General features: G+C 35.6%; 1 protein-coding gene across 18 annotated transcripts in view; it reads right to left on the bottom strand.

The window, feature by feature from the left end:
* Nucleotides 1-23,084, bottom strand: part of LOC145511154 (zinc-regulated GTPase metalloprotein activator 1A) — a 66,882-nt gene that overhangs the window by 6,880 nt on the left and 36,918 nt on the right. For 9 of the 18 annotated variants that reach the window (XM_081503917.1, XM_081503929.1, XM_081503926.1 and 6 more), the window contains 5 exons: nucleotides 19,617-19,663; nucleotides 17,303-17,389; nucleotides 16,074-16,118; nucleotides 7,467-7,523; nucleotides 4,619-4,670 (listed from right to left, as the gene is read on the bottom strand). In XM_081503917.1, coding sequence (XP_081360043.1) covers nucleotides 4,619-4,670; nucleotides 7,467-7,523; nucleotides 16,074-16,118; nucleotides 17,303-17,389; nucleotides 19,617-19,663 — 288 coding nt within the window. Of the gene's footprint in view, nucleotides 1-1,987; nucleotides 2,034-4,618; nucleotides 4,671-7,466; nucleotides 7,524-16,073; nucleotides 16,119-17,302; nucleotides 17,390-19,616; nucleotides 19,664-22,744; nucleotides 22,769-23,084 lie in introns of those variants that run through there. The other 9 variants (XM_081503953.1, XM_081504011.1, XM_081503986.1 and 6 more) reach the window with 6 other exon arrangements.

Raw genomic sequence — 23,084 nt, 5'->3', positions numbered from 1 at the left:
CCTAGAAACACATTCCTTAACATTACAAATCACACCTAAAAATCCATACCAAAATGTATAGCAAGTCATAAAGCATATCAAAATACATAGCAAAAGATTGTCAAATGAAACATAATTTGTTAATTTCAAAAGACAGCAGTAATTTAACCTTTAAAAATGCTTAATATGCATCTTATTCAAGTTGGATAACTTGGCTTTTAATGCTGGGAATGTCTCAATATAGGACTCAATACTGTATCTGGAATGATTTTTGCTTTTGGCAAGTTAGAGATATGATGGTATTTCTAAAGAGTACAATTAACTCCAATGTGAAATTTTTAAAAAAGGTTTTAAAAACTAAGACAATGCATCATGGGACTCAAGGGAGAGACACATTTTAGAAACAGATGTTTTTCTGTACCAACAAACTCTTCTCATATTAGACAAATCCTAAAGAAGATGAGGTGGCTCAGTAGTAAAGAATCCACCTGCCAATGCAGGTTCAATCCATGGCTCAGGAAGACTCCCTGGAGAAGGAAAGGGCAATTCACTCCAGTAGTCTTGCCTGGGAAGAATACTGGACAGAGGAGCCTGGTGGGCTACAGTCCATGGGTCGCAAAAGAGTCAGACAGATGTAGCAATTAAACAACAATAAAGAAGATGAAACCCATAAATGTGCAGTGCAGAAGATGAGGGTCACAACTCATGAGTTCACAACTGGCTCTACTAATAAGTATACATAGATTGACACCTGGGTTTTCTCATCTGCCTTTCCCCGTTCAAACCCAGTTCCTCTTTATCAGAATGAGCAAGAAATACATGACAAACAAACAAATGCATTAAACATTATTCAGGGATGTTTAATGTATGTCAAATTTTAATGACATACATAATATGCTCTAGGTATTACCCATTTCAGACTTTTTCCAGTTTATTTTTAATCTAAAATTAACTTTCCTTTTCCTGTACACAGAAAGATGCAGAAAACTGAAGCAGTAATTCAGAAGACTAAAGCAAAATAAGGTACTGCCCCTAAAATAAAATTTAGGAATAACTCTTAAATATTAGGATTTTGGTCTGTTTGTTCTTTAACCTACCAGGTTATCTCCCTCAGTTTCCCACTCTTTTGCAAACAATATCTAACATGTAGTAACATGTAGTAACATGCAGTAACTTCTGTATCTTTTTTTATCTGGAAAACTAAGCCCACTAATAATGCGCTTAAACACAAAACCTCTCTCTCCACACTCCACTCTTCTGGCTTCTCTTTCCCTGTGACACCTCTGCTATGATATCCTGCCACCAGGTACACAGCTAAACATTTGGTGTTTTCATCCAAATCAGCCTGCCTTCTAGATTTCCCTATTTCTATTATTAATAATAGGTCCCTTTTGTCCATTTAGGCTTGTTTCCCATCACTTCTATCTTTCCTTACTGCTCACCATCAGGTAGTAAGGCTATACAAGCAAGTCGACCTGTTTAACAGTGCTCACTGTCTACCATTTCCATTCTCACTGTAAACAACATAGATCAGGCCCTCATCACAGGGTATGTGGACTTTCGCAGTATTTTCCTGCTTGGTCTCCTGACTCCACACTCCAATCCAGCTTACTGGACACTGTCCAATAGTACAGAATGAATTCTCTTTGCCTAGCAAATCAAACGGAGAAGGCAGTGGCACCCCACTCCAGTACTCTTGCCTGGAAAATCCCATGGACGGAGGAGCCTGGTAGGCTGCAGTCCATGGGGTTGTGAAGAGTCAGACACGACTGAGCGACTTCACTTTCACGCATTGGAGAAGGAAATGGCAACCCGCTCCAGTATTCTTGCCTGGAGAATCCCAGGGACGGGGGAGCCTGGTGGGCTGCCGTCTATGGGGTCGCACAGAGTCGGACACAACTGAAGCGACTTAGCAGCAGCAGCAGCAGCAAATCAAAGCCTAATACCTTAGCTCTAATTCTAATACCAAGCATTCATCAGGACTTTTACTCTTCCGGAGCACTGTTACTTTCCCACTTTTAAAGATATGGACTGCTCTTTTCCTTATTTCTTCCAGTCCAAAAGGAAAAAAAACAAACAAACGCAAAAAGCCTCCTAGTTTAAGGTTTCTTGTTGGTGTATAAATCAGAATAGCAGTTACAACTCTGGAAGAAGGGTTAATGACTGGAAAGGGGCACGAAGAAATTCTCTTAACACTTTTGGAAATCTTTATCTTGATTTCAATAAGAATTACAGAGATATCTGTTTGTGTGTACATACAAATACACACGCACAAATATAAATAAAAATGCACTGATTTGCAAACTAAAAACATGTATGCTTTACTATACGTTAAAAAAACAAAACAAAAATCTCTTTCACGAAGCCTCAGATCCACTAAATCAAATGAGACTGTTCATGTTACTGAATCTCATAGTCCTTGGTCTGCAATATTATATTATACTTTGCCCTATGTTGATATACCTAAAGTAGGAAAGTGCATCAGAATCTCCTGTAGAGCTTTTTAAAAATAGAAAGAAGGACAAAGATTGGGATATCACACTTCTTGATTATAAACTATACTACAAAGCTACAGTAATCTAAGTCCTAAGGAACTGGTACAAAAACAGACACATAGATCAAGGGAATAGAATAGAGAGCCCAGAAATAAACTCACACTCATATGGTCAATCAATTTACAACAAAAGAAGCAAGAATATACAACGTGGAAAAGATGGTCTCTTCAGTAAATGGTACTGGAAAAACAGAACAGCTACAGGCAAAAGAATGAAACTAGACCACTTTCTTCTAACACAAACTTGAAATGGATAAAAGATTAAATTTAAGAGCTGAAACCAAAAAACTCCTAGGGGAAAACAGAGGCACTACACTCTTTGACATAAGTCTTGGAAATATTTTTGTGGATCTATTTCCTTGGATAAAAGCAACCAAAGCAAAAATAAAAGAATGGAACTACATCAAACTAAAACATATTTGCACAGCAAAAGTAACCTTCAATAAAATGAAAAGGCAATTTGCAACTGATTTGCCTAATACATGATTAATACCCAAAATACATAGAGAATCATACAACTCAGTATCACAAAAAAACCCAAAAAATCTGATTAAAAAATGAGCAGACCTGAACAGACATTTTTGCAAGGAAGACATACAGATGGCCAACAGACATGTGAGAAGATGCTCAACATTACTAAGCATCAGGGAAAAGCAAATCAACCACAATAAGATATGACCTAACATCTTTCAGAATGGCTATTGTCAAAAAGACAACAAATAATAAGTGTTCGTGAAGATGTGGGGAAAACAGAACTCTCACGCACTATTGGCAGAAATGAAAATTGGCACAGCCTGTATGGAAAACAGTAATGAAGCTTCTTCAAAAAAATAGGACTACCATTTGTTGTTCAGTAGCCCAGTCATGTCCAACAATTCCACTTCTAAGAAAATGAAAACAGTAATTCAAAAAGACATATGCCCCCTAATGTTCATTGAAATATTATGTATTTACAATAGCTAAGATATGGAAACAGGAATCTAAGTGTTCACCAAGAAATGAATGCATACAAAGATGTGGTGTGTGTGTGGGGGTGTGTGTGTGGGTGCGTGCACACATGCACACAAGTATGTGTATACACACAATAGAATATTACTCAACTATAAAAAGACTGAAATCTTGCCATTTGTGACAGTACGGATGGGCCTACAAGTATTGTTAAAATAAATCACACAGAAAAAGATACATATCATGAATTCACTTATATGTAGGAACCCAAAAAGCAAGACAAACAAACATGCATAACAAAACAGAAACAGACTCATAGATAACAGAGAACAAACTGATGGTTGCCAAAGGGAAGGGTCAGGGGGAAGAGGTAAAACAGGTGAAGAGGACTAAGAGATACAAACTTTCAGTTGTAAAATAAGTAAGTCATGAATATTCTACTAAGAAAAGTTTCTCAGAGAAAAATGACACAAATGTGGTAGTATAGCTCCCCATAAATATGAGCCAAAATGAAGACGGATAAGTATGCTGTTATCGTGGCCCAATTACAATTGATTCAAAAAATAAGTGACAGTCTCAAGGAAGACGAGAGAATGCAAGACACACTACTCACTCACAGGCCCCCTTCTCACGGTGTTTAAATGGAAGAAAGAAGTTATCCTAAGCACCACCATCCAAAAGTTGCTTAAAAGAAAGGTGGGTACAGTGAAAATACACTTTGTTCCTAGCATCTTTCCTTCCTTTCCAAAGTCAGTTTTTATTTAAATAAGCCATGGATGTCTATTCCAGACTTTTCCTTAATCAGTTAGTTAAATATACTTAAAAACAGGGCTGCATAAAGAACCCCTAGGCCACTTTTATATAGTAATTCTCGTCAGAAGAACTAATCAAAATATGTTGACTGACATGTAGAATGGAGAAGCCACACAGCATGATTTTCTAAGATTTTAAATAACTCTGGTTTGATGAACTCTTATTACGCATTAAGAAGCTAGATATAGATGACCTCAAGAACATTTAAATTATGAAAACTATCAAAACAGTTTAAAAATACTTTTTAAATAAGAGTTCTAATAAAAACAATTCTAAACAGAACAAGGTAGTTAAAGACGATTTTTTAAGATTTTTCTTTTTTACCTGATCAAGATGAGGTTGTGTTGCTGGCACATGTTGAAGTTTTTTCTGCAAACTAAGAATAACTGATTATGAATTCAGAGCTCAACATATTTCTCATTTCACCTTATATATTACTTAGAGACATAAAGCTAAATAGGAGAGAACTTCCACAGCTGAATCTGTTACATAGTTCCAATTTTACATGCTGTTTACATATTCTAATAGACAAATGCTAGCAGACTGCTTACAAACCTCTCATAAAAATGTACATTCATTGACATACATACATATACACACAATATAGAGAAAAACTAATCTTAACTACTTTGTGTGGTTAAATAGGTTTCTTCTTATTTTCAAAAGACCTAATATAGGTCTAGGAAAATATACCTAAGCATTTTACAACTGCTGAACATTTCATCTACTCTCTCCGTGAAAATAATGCTCGAACCTAAAGAAAATTAGAAGCGTAAGTTTTTTCCATATCAGTGTTTTCCCTTGAATGTATCTACTTTAAAAAAAATTAACAGTATCCATAAACGTAAGCCTTCTATTCAGTCAGTTACCAGTGGCTGACGGAAAACAAAAAGACTCCTAAAAATACATTGTTCTGATATAAAAGGAGCTAAAGATCAATATGCCATAACAAATTACAACCATAATAACTGCAGCATACCTTTAGCGACTGATGGGGGTAGGTTGGGAGGAGGAAAAGGACTTAAAACCTTGCAGATGTTTTGCCTTGGAGAACAGTGAGGGGTAAATTAGTAACAGCAAGTTTAGGAAAGAGAAAAGGCTTGTAGGAACTGTTGAAGGGAATGAGTCTCCTTGGGGGGTCTCAGTAGGGACAGTGTCAAATTAAATCCTTCCCAGCTGGTTGCTCAGGAAAGGATTCTCTTGTTAAGCATCGAAGCACAAAGAAAAGTTATGCAAAGACCTTATCCAGAGCAGGGCCTTCACATTAAGTAGTTATTTCTTTTAAGCATCACTAATGCAGTAAGTGTGGAATGAAATTACCTTGGAAACTTTGAAAAAATTCTATGTTCTTTCCCTGTGTTTAATATTTAATGTTGGACAATGACTGCCTACAACTTCCACAGGGAAGAAAAAGTTTTCCTTTACCTTTTAAGTCCCTGGGTGGGTCTGAAAATTAGACTGACAAAGATTAAGAAGAGAAAAGCATCTACATTCTTTTAATAAGGGTTTTGGTTGACAAAGGAAACTTCATAGTGAAATGAAGACCTGAAGAAAGGGTAAACCTGGGTGTTTCTGTGCTAGGTTTGATGAAAAGTGGAAAGCCATGGAAATATGACAGGACAGAGAATGAACCAAGTATGGTAAACTATGGGAAACTCAGCAAGGCCTGTGCCTTGAGATTCCCTTCATCTTCAGAAATAAAGATGCTCCTTTCCTTTGGGTATAGAGAGGTTACCTCTCACATAAGTCATACCTCTCACTATGACTCATCTACTTCAGAGGAAACGGGAGAAAATATTTGCAAACCATGTATCTGATAAGGGGTAATACCTAAATTATTTAAGAAACACATACATTTCAGCTATACACAACCCCCACACACACAAAAAAATAAAAATAATCCAAATAAAAAATGGGCCAAGTATCTGAACAGACGTTTCTCCAAAGATAATATGCAAATGGCCAATAAGTAAATGAAAAGATGCTCAATATCTAATTGTCATAGAAATGCAAATCAAAACCACAATGCATCTCATGCTCACTGGGACAGCTACTACCAAAACCAACAGAAAATAGCAAGTGATGGCAAGGATGTGGAAAAATTGGAACACTTATGCACTGTTTGTGGCAATGTAAAATGGTGCAGCTGCTATGGAAAACAATACGATGGTTCCTCAAAATATTAAAAATAGAATTACCATATGATCCAGCAATCTCAGTTCTGGGCATATATCCAAAGAATTTAAGGCAGGGTCTTGAAAAGGTATTTGCACACCCAACCCATGATCACTGCAGAATTATTCACAATAGCCAAGAGGTGAAAGCAACCTGAACCTGAATGTCATTATCAATGAATAAATGGATAAATAAAAAATAACATATACAGTGGAATATTATTTAGCCTTAAAAAAGGAAGACAATATTGTCACATGCTACAAAACAGATGAACCTTGAGAACTAAGTGAAATAAGTTAGTCACAATAAGACACATACTGTATGATTTCACTTATTTGAGGTATCTAAAGTTATCAAATTCTTAGAAACAGATGACACAGTGGTAGTTACCAGGGGCTACAGGGAGAGGAAAACCGAGAGTTGTCATCAGACTGGTACAGAGTTTCAGTTTTGCCAAGATGAAAAAGTAGATCCATTGCAAACAATGTGAATATACTTAACACTACTGAATGAACTGTACAATTAAAACTAGTTAAGGATAGTTAAAAAAAAAAAAAAGATATCAATGACCAGGGAAGAACTATTTGTTCTTTCCCTTATCAAAATGATTCCCTGGGGAAAGAGATAGGAAATTGATCTATTACTACAGGAAAAGGAGAGCTTGTGGGAACACCCCAAACTAAAGCTTTCTATGCATTTCATGCATTTTCTCATAGGAAGAATTACACACAGTGGTTGGCAAAGAAATATTAACATCAAATCTCTAAAGTTAAGTACCACTTATACTGTAACTTCTGTAGGAAAATACATGTGATTTCTAAACATCCAGTTAGCAAAACTTTCAAGAACATAATCATTAGGAATGATCTAGAACATCAAAGATGTGACAGGAAGCATAAATCAAATGTGCATCTGTATAAATCATTCTTTTAACATCTAAAACTATAGGGGAAAAAAATACATTATAGTAAAAGTGACCAAAATACAGGAAACATACCTTACTCCAGAGAGACTGTCAAAGGCATGAAGATCTAATACTTTTGCAAGATCAACTCTAAAAGGAAGAACACCAATGTGAAGTGTTAAATTCCGTAAAATATAATTAATAAAGAAAAGCAATCTCTATTTTGCCAGAAATGTAGACATAAAAATTAATTAATATATACTATTTTGGGAAACATATAACATGATAGGCAAGGAACAAAAAAGCTGTTGTAAAAAATTTCTATGGGATTTATGCATAAAAATTTAAAAACAGAATAAATGGTTTTAGACCAAGGCAGAAAATTACTTTGATTATTGCTTCAATAAACTGTAGTGGGTTTTTTGGTTTGTTTTTACTTAAATTGTCTTTTCAGTTCTAAAAACTTGAGCTTTTCAAACTAGATTTTTATAGCAAAAAAAAATTAGTTAAAAAACTGAAACTTTTTCAAAAGTAGCAGTTTACTACTCAAAAGATGAAATGAGCAAAACTGAACAAATGTAAATAACAAAGTAGTATAGGAACATTATCTTTGGAATTATTGTATTTCTTTTACTCCATCTTTCATGATACAATGAGTAGTATCATAACAATATAAGCAGTCAAATAATCAATACATAAATATTTACTCTAGGACACTTATCTACATCCAAAGAATGTGGTTTGATTTTATTTCCTTCAGATGGGGTTGCATATAGACAGAAACTTCCTGTTAGTGCTCTATTTGAATAAACATTATTTCTGTTAAAATTATTTAGTAGTAATTAAGCCTTGTTAGGAAAGCAGAGATTGAAGTCAGAAGAGGTTATCGTATCACAATCAGCATTCAGTTCAGTTCAGTTCAGTTCAGTCGCTCAGTCGCGTTCGACTCTTTGCAACCCCACGAACTGCAGTGTGCCAGGCCTCCCTGTCCATCACCAACTCCCGGAGTTTACTCAAACTCACGTCCATTGAGTCAGTGATGCTATCCAACCATCTCATCCTCTGTCGTCCCCTTCTCCTCTCACCTTCAATCTTTCCCAGCACCAGGGTCTTTTCAAATGAGTCAGCTCTTCACATCAAGTGGCCAAAGTATTGGAGTTTCAGCTTCGACATCAATCCTTCCAATGAACATTCAGGGCTGATTTCTTTTAGGATGGACTGGTTGGAATCTCTTTGTAGTCCAAGGGACTCTCAACAGTCTTCTCCAACACCACAGTTCAAAAGCATCAATTCGTCAGAGCTCAGCTTTCTTTATAGTCCAACTCTCACATCCATACATGACTACTGGAAAAAACACAGCCTTGACTAGACAGACCTTTGCTGGCAAAGTAATGTCTCTGCTTTTTAATATGCTATCTAGCTTAGTCATAACTTTTCTTCCAAGGAGTAAGCTTCTTTTAATTTCATGGCTGCAGTCACCATCTGCAGTGATTTTGGAGCCCAAAAAAATAAAGTCTGACACTGTTTCCACTGTTTCTACATCTATTTGCCATGAAGTGATGGGACCAGATGCCATGATCTTTGTTTTCTGAATGTTGAGCTTTAAGCCTGCTTTTTCACTCTCCTTTTTCACTTTCATCAAGAGGCTCTTTAGTTCTTCTTCACTTTCTTCCATAAGGGTGGTGTCATCTGCATATCTGAGATATTTCTCCCAGCCATCTTGATTCCACTGTGCTTCATCCAGTCCAGCGTTTCTCATGATGTACTCTGCATATAAGTTAAATAAGCACGGTGACAATATACAACCTTGATATACTCCTTTTCCTATTCATAAAGAATAGTGATTGAGTTCCAATTTTTATGCCAGCCTATGAAACAGTAAGGGCTTCCCTGGTGGCCCACCGTAAGGAATCTGCCTGCACTGCAGGAGACGGGAGTTCCATCTCTGGGCCGGGAAGATCCTCTGGAGAAGGGAATGGCAACCCATTCCAGTATTCTTGCCTGAAAAGTGGACAGAGGAGCTTGGAGGGCCACAGTCCAGGGGGTTGCAAAAGAGTTGGACACGAGTGAGCGACTAAACAACAACATGAAACAGTAAAGGACAGTGATTTCTCCACAATCAAAGCTACAATGAAGAAATGTTTGAAGAAAAATGACAACAGCAAGATCAGGTTTCAAAATTAGACTCCAGGGATATGCTGAACATTTATTAAATTTTCTGACAAGGAAAATAAACGTTCATTTGAGAAAAATTTTGTCAAAATTTTTTCAAATATGAAAACATGTAAAAACCATCTCCATTAACTTAGGGCTGACCAGCTGTGTCTGCTTTGTTCATTCTCAATAGTCTGTTATATAGTCATACTTGTAGCAACAAGAGTCTGTTAAATTATGAACCTTATCCTGAAACAAGGCAGACAAATTCCCATCTTATTAAAAGAAGGATACTCCAGAGTTCTATGTTAACAGACTGTAATATTTCAAATCCTTGACATTCTAGATGAGCAGAATTAGGAAAATAATCAAGCAAAGAAGTAAATGTTCCATGAAAAAATTTCTGAATATCAATTTACACAAGAGACCAAAGCCTTAATATTAAACATATTTCCTTTCATACCATCACAGTTAAGCAAATATTTATACTGACAGGTGACAAGTGAATGAAGTTTTTCACCAAGTTTGTCATCTTTAACTCAGGAAATAGCTTAAAGTTTAAAAAGTTTACACATGCTAATTGTGCGAATATCAAAATTTAGGCCAACTAAACACAAGCTTCTAAACAATCTACAGTTTTCACCGCAACAGTGTTCTTGAGAATACCTATCAGATTTAGAGATAATTCTGATTTATACCCAGATTCTTTTGATATTTCCAAACCAGACGGTATCAATAAAAGATCTAGACAGGATAAATTGTACAGAGAACAAAAAATACCAAACTCCTTTACTGTATCTCACCAGATTCTCAATGGAGAGGAAAAGAGAAAAGTCTGAGGTTCCAGATGAAAGCTGTCATGGACTTTCCCCAAATTTAGTACCACCATCAAAAGACAAATTTCTTCACTCATCCAAGGCACGTAACTAGAAAACTAATTTCCATGGCATCAAATTTTATTTAATTTCTCCCTTCAGAGATAAAAACAGCAGATCTTTTCCAAAACATTAATATAGAAAAAATAAATAAAAAATAAAAAGACTATTACTATCATGTAAAAACCGAACGGCAGAATGAAGCAAACAAAGAAGAAAAAAGTTTCAAAGCTCATCATTTCTCCTAATTTCTTGAACTATCATGCCAGAAGTACCTAATCTTTTCCCTATGAGGAGCTTTCAATTATCCCTATGTCTAAAGACTGCTTTAAGTAGCCTAAGACTAAGAACAAGAAAATGGAAAAGGAAGAGGGCTCTGGCTCTCTCCGGGGAGGGAAGTTCTGCTCCTACTCCAGAAGTATTGTCGTCTTTTCAAAGTTCAGTGAGTCAGACACACAGGCCACCAGACCATCCCAGATCTACGAGTAGTTGATAACATCTAATAGTAAGTCTTGACTTCTAGAGCTAAATTTCCAAATGCCTTCCCAAGTGGCATCTCAAACTCAGTGTTTACAAAATGGAACTAATCCCCTTTACCAAGCCCAGTGCTATCACTGTGCCGTGTGTGTCCTAAGTTGCTTCAGTTTTGTCCGACTCTTTGCCACCCCATGGACTGTAGCCTGCCAGGCTCCTCTATCCATTAGATTCTCCAGGCAAGTTGGGTTGCCATGCCCTCCTCCAGGGGATCTTCCTGACCCAGGAATCAAACCCACATCTCTTGTGTCTCCTGCATTGGCAGGTGGGATTCTTTACCACAAGAACCACTGGGAAACCCCACCCCAAAGTTGTTCCTCCTTCCTGAATCTCCTAACTTGGAGAATAACAACATATTCACTCCATATCACAAGAGTCATACTGCCTTTAAAATCCTTCATGAATAACTTGCTGCCTACAGTAGAAAATCCAAACCATGTGTCATGGCATTCAACACTCTTTGAGGTAATTTCTTCATCTCCATAGTCACATGTCTTTTCCTCTCTGCAACATAATATTAACACAACATGTTTTGCCCCTTCTAAAATATTCACAGCTTCCTGGAACACAAAATCTTTCTTATGCCAAGAAAGACACTACTACTCTGGTCCATTTCAAACTGTTCATGGGGTTCTTAAGGCAAGAATGCTGAAATCGTTTGCAATTCCCTTCTCCAGCGGACCACGAACAGAGTTTTGCCAAGAGAACTCACTGACCATAGCAAACACCCTCTTCCAACAACACAAGAGATGACTCTACACATGGACATCACCAGATGGTCAATACTGAAATTATACTGATTATATTCTTTGCAGTCGAAGATGGAGAAGCTCTATACAGTCAGTAAAACAAGACGGGGAGCTGACTGTGGCTCAGATCATGAACTCCTTATTGCCAAATTCAGACTTAAACTGAAGAAAGGAAAACCACTAGGCCATTCAGGTATGACCTAAATCAAATCTCTTAAAACATGCAATGGAAGTGACAAGTAGATTCAAGGGATTATATCTGATAGACAGAGTGCCTGAAGAACTATGGACGGAGGTTAGTAACATTGTACAGGAAGCAGTGATCAGAACCATGCCCCCCAAAAAGAAATGCATAAAGGCAAAATGGTATCTGAAGAGGCCTTACAAAAAGCTGAGGAAATAAGAGAAGCAAAAGGCAAAGGATAAAAGGAAAGATATACCCATTTAAAGCAGAATTTCAAAGAATAGCAAGGAGAGATAAGAAAGACTTCCTAAGTGAACAATGCAAAGAAACAGAGGAAAACAATAGAATGGGAAAGACTAGAGATCTCTTCAAGAAAATCAGAGATACCAAGGGACTATTTCATGCAAAGATGGGCACAATAAAGGACAGAAACAGCATGGACCTAACAGAAGCAGAAGATATTAAGAAGAGGTGGCAAGAATACACAGAAGAACTATACAAAAAAAGATCTCAATGACCCAGATAGAGCCAGACATCCTGGAATGCGAAGTCAAGTTGGCCGTAGGAAAGATCACTACAAACAAAGCTAGTGGAGGTGATGGAATTCCAGTTGAGCTATTTCAAACCCTGAAAGACGAGGCTGTGAAAGTGCTGCACTCAATATGCCAGCAAATTTGGAAAACTAAGCAGTGGCCACAGGACTGGAAAAGGTCAGTTTTCACTCCAATCCCAAGGAAAGGCAATGCCAAAGAATGTTCAAACTACTACAAAATTGCACTCATTTCACATACTAGCAAGGTCACGCTCAAAATCCTCCAAGCTAGGATTCAACAGTACATGAACTGAGAACTTCCAGATGTACAAGCTGGATTTATAAAAGCAGAGGAACCAGAGATTAAATTGCCAATATCTGTTGGATCATAGAAAAAGCTAGAGGATTCCAGAGAAACATCTACTTCTGCTTCATTAACTATGCTAAAGCATTTAACTGTGTGGATCACAACAAACTGTGGAAAATTCTTCAAGAGATGAGAATACCAGACCACCTTACCTTTATTCCAAGAAATCTGTATGCAGGTCAAGAAACAACAGTTAGAATTGGACATGGAATAATGGAGTGGTTCAAAATTGGGAAAAGGAGTACGTCAAGGCTGTATATTGTCACCCTGCTAATTTACCTTATATTCAGAGTACATCATGCAAAATGCCAGGCTGGATGAAGCACAAGCTGGAATCAAGATTGCCAGGAGAAATATCAATAACCTCAGATATGCATATGCTACTACTCTTATGGCAGAATGTGAAGAGGAACAAAAGAGCCTCTTGATGAGAGTGAAAGAGGAAAGTGAAAAAGCTGGCTTAAAACTCAACATCCAAAAAATCAAGATCATGGCATCCTGTCCCATCACTTCATGGCAAATAGATGGGGAAACAATGGAAACAGTGACAGATTTTATTTTCTTGGGCTCCAAAATCACTGCAGATGGTGACTGCAGCCATGAAATTAAAAGGTGCTTGCTCTTTGGAAGGAAAGTTATGACAAATCTATGACATTAAGAAGCAGAGACATCTCTGACAACAAAGGTCCATATAGTCAAAGCTATTGTTTTTCCTGTAGTCACATTTGAATGTGAGAATTGGACCATAAAGGAGACTGGGCACTGAAGAATTGATGCTTTTGAACTCTGGTGTTGGAGAAGACTCTTGAGAGTCCACTGTATTGCAAGGAGATCAAACTGGTCAATCCTAAACAAATCAACCCTGAATATTCATTGGAAGGACTGATGCTGAAGCTGAAGCTTCAGTAGTTTGGCCACCTGATGCAAAAAGCTGACTCACTGGAAAAGATCATGATGCTGGGAAAGTTTGAAGGCAGGAGGAGAAGGGGATGACAGAGGATGAGCTGATTGGACGGCATCACCGACTCAATGGACTTGAATGTGAGCAGGCTCCGGGAGATGGTGAAGGACAGGGAAGCCTGGCATAGTCCATGGAGTCACAAAAAGTCGGACATGACTGACTGACTGAACAACAACAACTCTGGTCCATCTGGAAAACTCCTATTCGTTCTTCAAGATTCAGGTCAACGATCACTTACTCAGTCAAAAGTCTCTGACTCTTTGCCAAGAAGAGTTGAATTGTTGTTCCTCTATCTTCCTATTCTTATAGGATCCTGCGTATTTAATATTCCTGTTGTAAAACAGTATTTAATATATTTATTTTTAATATATTCTAATCTCCTTAAAGGCAGAGTTTTTACCTTATACATTGTTCAAATCGTCAATATGCCACAAAATGTATAGCAGCTAGTGGAAGGCTCAATAAATCGTTGAACTGATTAACTTATCAATCAATTAAACTTTGGTTTTCCTCTGGTCAGTCCACTTAAATTTCCTAGATTAAAAAAAAGTCTGTTAAAGAATGGTACTTCTTCTAATCTTTCACGCATACTTCTGAAGTCCATTAGAATTTCCGTTTGCCTCAAAATCAATTTCAGTCTCACCAATAAGACATACTACACCATTCTTACTCCTTAACTAAATATTCAAGGTAAGCCTTTTCTACATGTTTATGTTTTACAATTGCTATACTATTATAAGTTTTACTATTTTTACTATTATAAGCATTTGTCACCCACAAAATGCTTAAGGGATTAAAAAAATTTTAAATACTATTTCAGAAAGCCCCTGGTATCTCAGATGCACTGGCAAACACCAATTGAAGAAACAGAAGAAAAAAGGAGATGTTATTCACTTGTTCATTCATGCATTTGAAATAAAATTTAATCACTGCAAGTTTATTGAAAAAATGAGGGAGCAAATGTTAGGAATATTATATAAACATCAAAACTGTTACAAAATAAACCATTCAATATGAAATGTTTACGCAGGACATAAAGGTTAAAAATTAAAGTCAATAAAAAGAAAAATTAAGCAAGATAAATTCAGGGACCTTTAAAAAAAATTGGTTTACAACGTTTGTAAAAATAAACCAAATAAATCTATTATAACATAATCACATCTGTTTACAGATATGATTTTTAAAACTTAAGCATTATGTGGTTGTCTGTATTTATTTTTTAAGGAGGAGAAAATTTAAGAAAGAAAATGGTAAAATGCAACAGGAAGAAGACCGATACTGAGGAATGGTTCATGGTGTGAGTTAGGTTATCAGAGACATTCTGCACTGGAATCTGAAATGCAGGGAGCACATGTGGTATATGCTTGTAGAGGACTTAACACTAAGGGCATTCTTCTGCTACTTCTGCCAACAGATGAGCAGCTTCTGAGAATGCATACCAAATTAATTCCCCAGCTGTTCACATGCATAGAAGCAGCTGCTGCTGTTACTGCCTAACACTTAGGGTAGTCTGTCAGCACCTCTAATCTCTACTACAGCAGACAAGCCACTCAACTAAGGCTTCTGCTATACTTCCAAAGACAGAATCTCTGAATTAAGAACCAGGTGGCACTAGACTGCCAGCTCTGAGCCTCAGAGCTGCTGGCTGCATGTTGCTGGGTCTATCAGCTGCTGAGCCATTCTTGCTAAAAACAAAATAAGCTTAACAAAAATACTCCTGTACAGAAAATTTCTGAAATCATGATAGCACTCAATGCAAAATAAGAGTTCAATCTACAGAAATCCATTTCACAAATGTTTTAAGAACACATCCATTTTATAAAGTAAGGCACATCTGTATGAAAAGAATTAAAAAGAGAGAAGAATCAATAAGAAATAAAAATCAAAATATTTACAAAGAATGCATCAGGAACTTAAACATAAAAGCTTCCTTGTATTTTTATATGACAGTTTTACTTTGAAACTATGAAACACTAAGAAAGTTTTTAAAATATTAAAAAGTCATCTAAACATCTCAAATTAAGGTAAGATTCCTAATAGTATACTTTTTCAGATTTCTATACTAATTACTTCCTTGAGTGGTTCAAAATCCTATGCTTTCTTCCTCGTTAAAGCAAAGGCAGAGATACAGACTATAATCATAGCTCTGAGGTCTTAGTTACAATGAGAAGTGAATATATTAACTAAATATGCCAAAGTAATATATAAAGAGCATTTAAAACAAAATTTTGGGTCTCATTTTTTAAAAAATGTATGTGTCTTTCTTATATTAGAATCAAACACTTACTAAATTACTTAACTAAAATTATTTATTGTTAATATTAGTAACAGCTTTTAAAAGTACCTTGATCTCTGTGTTTCTAAAATTTTTCCCAGTCCATTTATTGATCTGAAATAAATATAAAAATGAGGAGGGTAAAAAAGTTAATGTTAACTTTTTAACAAACCACTCCACATTATTTCTAAAACATGAAGTAAGCATACACAAGTATATCATACAGCTAGAGAAAAATAAACAATAAGAAAACTTACATTTTTTATAGTTTAGTTTTTTCCTAATCATAAATCAGGTATATTCCACTTATGCAATCAAACATGATATGTAAAAATCTACTGCACAACTGATAGACCAGGGACTACTTTGTGTTTATATAAAGACCCTTCACTTTAGAAAAACTGATCCATAAATAGCCAGTAATTCTAATGTTCTCGAAATGAGTAAATACATCAAACTTTTAACTGACACCTAATTTTCCTCAACATACATTGGTGGAAATGGCTGTACACATGCTAGAAACGAAAACCTAGTTATGAATGGCTTTGACCCTAGCTTGTCCTCAGTCACACAACTGTTTTTTTTTTAATAGAATAACCTCTTCAGTTCCCTAGCTAGAATCTCTATCTACTCTGCCAGTCCTCCCCTTTCTGGTACAAAAATAATGAAATGTTTCCCTTTGTATGGTGCCAAAAATACTTGTTAAATCCTTTTCAATATACTGTATAATATCTATTTATATAATTAATTTCACTTTCATTAGGGTTATTTGCTGACAATATTTGCTATTGTTCTCGTGGGTAAAACTTCCCAAACGATGATACTGAGGCAAGTCTCTCTACTAATTCACAAAACTCTGAATCTTCTCTTTTGAATATACTCTATAACCTGATGGCTATTACCTCTCAAATATGTTTACTTTCTTCCAACTCTTCAAGTCTAATTCTGAGTCAATCACAAGTCTGAGGTACAATGGAGGGTAAGAAGCCCAAAGAGTCTGTAATTTATCAAAGTGCTTTGTCAAAGTCTTTTCTCATATTGCTATACAGTACAGGCTGGCAACAACATCCAACTGCATATTCTACAAGCAATGGAAAACAATTTTACTTATTACTATTTACATAGTAGTCTATTATGCAACAACAAAATATGTGATTCCCTGAATATGTGATTCAGTGATAATTGAAGCAAGTCAATCTTGAAACTTAAATTTCTACAAGGCAACAGTTACAGTAAAAATATCCTGTACAGTACATTTTTAATGTGCAGGTACTTAACACACATTTCTAATTTTGTACCTAATAGTTGTTCTTAATTTGTTTAAATCCTCTTCTGAAACCAAGTCTGTTTTATTGATGATGATGATATCCGCCAAAGCAACTTGCCTAAATTAGCAAACAAAGAACAGATGTCAAGAGAAAAACTAAGAAATGAAAAATAGAAAATACCTCCTCCAGATCAATTAGAAATTTAAAAGTAAACAGTACTCTATGTAATAATTTGATTTACCCCTAAACGATTTATCATTCTTCAAATAGTAAGGATGAATTGCATTCATCACTATATAAATTAAGATTTCACGTTATTCATTAAAAAAATATTTATTAAGTGTTCTTACTGGCTACTCTAAAACTACAAAGATAAACCTCAAAAAGTTTACAATATAGGATGGTTTATAATTAGGATGATTTTCAACTCATGATTTTCTCTGTAAAGAAATGCATAATTCTGATATCCAATATGGTAGGAACAAGGACAGTCTACTTTTTAAAGTATTCCATGTAATAGTTACCATAATTTTCAAAGAAATTACAAAGAACAAGTTCAGTTAACATTAATACTATATTAAACATTTTTTGAAAAACTACACTAAAGAAGATATATAAGGATATTGAACAATTACCTTCATCATTACAAATATGTATTTTCTCTTATAAGATAGATACACTACAGAAATTCAAGTTAAATAATCCAGCTGACAGGATGCTGGATGACAAAATAGCTTACTATGATTAGAAATTCTATTTTCTATGATTCTTTAAAATTTCCTCAATTCTTCAGGAAAGTGTAATCACTAGACTGTTTACAGTACTCGTTTTACAATACCTAATGATATAGCTGATTATTTTTAAAGAACAACCAGATTCTCAAAAAGAAATCAACTTTAATTCACTGAAAAGCAGGTTTTAACAGTAGGTACATCACAATCCCATTTTTATTTAAGTAAATTTCATATGAATAAAGACTGAATGTGTACATCTCAAAATACAGACAGCTGCAATCTTCAAACTGAAGGGCTTCTGTATTTAACTTTATTTTGGTTTCTATGTGTGTGTTAGTTGCTCAGTCGTGTACAACTCTTTGAGACCCCACAGACTGTGTAGCCCTCCAGGCTCCTCTGTCGATGAATTCTCCAGGCAAGGATACTGGAGTGGGTTGGCATTCCCATTTTGCTACTTTCTATTTGGTTTACTTATATTTTCTATAACAAATGCATTTTAATAAGGAAAAAGTCACAAAAATATTTAAGTTTAGTCTAATGTGAATCATAGCTAAATACCAAATGAAGTGTTTAGCCAGGATTATAAAACAACAGAGTACCATATTCCAAAATGACAGGGAATCAATCACCTGTTTGGATCATCTGCAGCAAATCTTGGTTGGGGGAACGGAGACCTCCCTTTTAAATCCAACAGCATATTCAGGGACTATTGAAAGTGAAAGTCACTCAGTCGTGTCCAACTCTTTGCAACCCCATGGACTGTATAGTCCACGGAATTCTCTAGGCCAGAATACTGGAGTAGGTAGCCTTTCCCTTCTCCAGGGGATCTTCCCTGGGACTACTGCCTATTCCCAAACTCTTTCCCCATTAACAAAAATATGTTTAGGGTTGGGAAAATAATTTAAATATTCATAAGTCTAAAGAGAGGGCTTCTCAGGTGGCGCTAGTGGTAAAGAACCAGCCTGCCAATGCAGGAAACATAAGAGACATGGGTTCTATTCCTGGCTTAGGAAGATCACCTGGAGGAGGAAATGGCAACCCACTCCAGTATTCTTGCCAGGACAATCCCATGGACAGAGGAGCCTGGCAGGCTACCGTCCATGGGGTCAGAAAGAGTAGGACACAACTGAGTAAGCACTGTAGATTAAGTCTAAAGAGAACCCAATTAGGAACATACATGTATTTGAACAAAAAATGTTGTAAACGTCAAACTGCAACTATTTCTGTATTGTTCCTCTGTTGCGTTGAGTAACAGTGAACATTTGAGTCAAATGAATTACTGTGAAAGAAGGCAGGAAGTGAATCAACTCTTGTTTAACAATCATTTTCAACCCCAAAGAAATTGTATGAGAACAACAAAATATTTTTAAATGTTAACAATTTAAAAGCTCCTCACAAAGAACAACTATGCTCAGCACTCAGTTTATGCTGTAATATAGTTTTAAATAAAATTTTAGTTATCAGACCATTATAAATAGCAATAATTCAAACACAGGAAAAAGATTTTCCTTGATTATGTTTTTGTTTCTCAATTTGTTTTGTTTTTCCTACCAATAATTTCCTTTTTCCGTTTAGCCAGTAATCAGTAAATACTTCAAACAAATGAATACCTAGAAGCTTCATTGATAAGTCCATCAGGTTTTTCTTCTGCTAAATGCTAAACAAAAATAAAATTTGAACAAAGGTTACTGTGGTATAACACACAACTTAAAGTCAACACAAAGAATTTTTACTTCTTACCTCTAATAGAAACTTCAAGTTCTATTGGTGGTTTAGTCGCTAAGTTGGGTCCAACTCTTGTGACCTCATGGACTGTAGCCCACCAGGCTCCTCTGTCCATAGAATTTTCCAAGCAAGAATACTGGAGTGGATTGCCATTTCCTTCTCCAGGGGATCTTCCCAATGCAGGGATCAAACCCAGGTCTCTTATACTGCAGGAGTATTCTTTGCCAACTGAGCTACCAGGAAGGTCCATTAAGTTCTATTACTGAATATTCAAATTCAGGACTAACTTTTCTATCTGAAACCATTTTCTTCCTCACCTGTAAATTTTTTCCTACAGTGAACCTGTGGGGTTTTTTGAGGGGAAGGTGAGGTATAAGGGCTTAACTCTTGTCCTCTGACCTCTTCTTTTTCTTAAATGGAAAACCCTCCAGATTTAAATAATGTCACAAAAACACAGAACATTATAGTTCAGAAATTAGGCATTTTCCTTTTTACAAAACTGCCCTTGTTCTAAATACTCATTATTACTTATTTTTTTAAAAGAGATAACCACTGAAATTGTACTTTTAATAGACTCCCCATCCCAGAACCAGGCACACTATGAACTCGTACTGGGCCCTTCCAATTCCCTAGAAACAAATGATCTATGGGAAGGACACAGTCTTATATTTAGCAAAAAGTCGGTTAACATTTTGAAACCTACACTTGAATGATCTGGCCTCTCCGGTTAACTTTATTTTGCACCTTGCCAGAGTCACGCTAGCACCAAAAGTACTTTGACAGAGAAGTCCACAGGATAGTTTTGATCTCTCTGGGAGTACATATTATTTTTCCAAAATCCTATTTATATCCCTAAAGTTACCAGTTTCATAAAGTTCTCCTCTAAAAAATGTTTCACCTTCATTACCTTAACCTTCAATAGATGTTCTCCATCACAAGAAAAAGTTGCCTACTAATGTCAGAGGCAATTTGATTATATAACATTTTTTGAATTGAATTGAACTCCACAAATTATTAAGTCCTTTTATAAAAATGGTCTCATTTATCCCTAATAACAATTATGGGGAATGACTATTCTTATTTCATAAAAGAGAAAACTAAATCTAACACTGTCACAACCACAGGATACCTTTTTCATAAGGTGATTTTTCAAAAATTGCAAGAGGGCTCAATAGAAGTAAAATGAACATAATTTTAAAACCTTTGTGAAAGCTTTTTATGTCACATAAAATCATTCTTGTAGTGTCATTAATAACTGCATAAAATTATATGCATAACGATCACGTAAAATTATATTCAAAATTATTTCATCAAATCAGTTTTACAATTCATGAAGACGTAGATCATTAAGGTATTTGGATATTTTGGAACCTAACAGCAAGCTGGTAATCATTTTATTTACTAGTCTTGGTAAAATCTATAGAGAAAAACTTTTTTTCTCCTAAAAGTTTGCCAAATTCTATTTTTGGGGAAACCAGTCTAAACTAAAACTAGAGTAATGATGCACTGATTCCACCTTTAGGTGCAAAATGATACCACTTTAGGTGCAATCCTATAAATTCAACTGGCAGGCCACAGTCCATAGGGTTGCAAAGAGTCAGACATGACTGAAGAAACTAAGCATGTATGCTGAATAGATAAGTGGATGTTGTTATCTAAAGAATACTACATAACGTGCAGCAACAAATCCCCTTCTAGTAAGCAGGAAATCTATTTAATAAAGATGTATTTTTAGCAAGGCATCTGTCTCCAAACGATCCTATAATATAGAAGTTCTTTTAAAATTTTGAAATAGTTTCAAAATATTGTATTTTGATCTTTTGGAAGATTTATTTACATATGAGTTTGGGGCTTTTTGGCTGTGAGCTGGAGGAGTGTGAAAAAGATATAGCAAGAAAAACAGAGATTTTTTAAAAAATTTCCATACCTAACTAATAATATAGTATTTTCACAAAGTAACTCATGTTTTTAATATATCCAGTCTCCAGAAGATTAGAAATTTTCACTCAAAGCTAACATGGACTGGACTAACGTTTTATGATCTCTAGGAAGTCAAGAAGCATCAAATACACAAACATATTAAAATTGCCCCAAATAAAAACCTACCAATAGGTACAATTCCATTAAGAATATGATATGTAATAAACATATAAAAAAATCAAGAGATAAATGCCCCTGTTCTATGTAAATATGAAGGCTATACAAACATAAACAAATAATAAATGCACATTAACATTTATTTTCTCTGGCTATCAGCTCAACATTTCCTTTATGCAACTTCTTACCTTCGCAAGTCAAACTCTGCACAAAGACTAAAACCAGTGTCTGTGATCCAAAAGGACATTTTCCAGTGACTTACACCATTAGTCATTAAGTCAGATGACTCCAATTTACAAAGTTAAAAAATAGAAAATGTGACATTCTATTCTGTCTGTACAGGTAAGGAAGAAAACATTTTTGCAATGTTTTTTTCAAAATATTTTATGTGTGTGTACCCCCAACAGATTCCTCATCGCTGCTCAGAGGCTGGCTTTTGCTTACATATCAGGAAAGATTAAAAAAAATTTGGCAGTATTTAATCCGACATATCAAAAAGGTTAAGGTTCCACCCTCTAACTTAGCATAGCATAAAAATAAATCCTTTGAAATAACACCACTGTATGATACAACTTCAGGAAGGGTTTAGAGGGTGTCCTTTTCTACAGAAATAGAAACAGACTGGTAGGAAAGAAAGAAAGTAAAAAACACTGTTTTGACCAAAGTAGAAAGAAATCTAGTGTCAAAGATGTCAGATGACACCAAAAAAAATAAAAATAAAAAAAAATAAGCAGCAGCAGCTATTTCTTTCCAATGGATTGGTTATAGCTAACGCTATTTTAGCTTTTAAAAAAAGATTATTGCATAATGTCAGTCTATTTATTTTTCCGGTCTTTTCTAAGCCAAACTGTTTACTGACTGAATTGTTTCAACAGCTAGTGCAATATAACAGAAGAACCAAAAAGAAACCTCTGACTTGACCTTTTCTGTGTAACTTCATTCTTTGATTCTATTGCATTAAGTGCTGTCACATCTGTAGAACTGAGGACAATGTCAGTAGCCTGGGTGTCAAGTCCTAAGAATAGAGAGCTGTCATTTGAAGTTGTCCAATTCTTTGCCCATGATTAAAAAATGAATATTTCAGATCAATGGGTGACAATCCCATTAGAGTGATAGCCCATGATATCAATTACCACTTCAGTTTCAATTTGGCTGGCTGGCCACAGGGTACCATTTCTCAGGTTTACTTGTGATGGGCTGGCTCTGTGAAGCATGACACCCTTAAATTGCTGCCCATTATCCAAGTGTCATTCCTT

This window comes from Giraffa tippelskirchi, chromosome 1, assembly GCF_054371585.1.
Source record: "Giraffa tippelskirchi isolate mGirTip1 chromosome 1, T2T-mGirTip1v1.2.pri, whole genome shotgun sequence".
Classification (NCBI taxonomy): Eukaryota; Metazoa; Chordata; class Mammalia; order Artiodactyla; family Giraffidae; genus Giraffa; species Giraffa tippelskirchi.
This window is presented reverse-complemented; position numbering and strand designations above follow the sequence as displayed.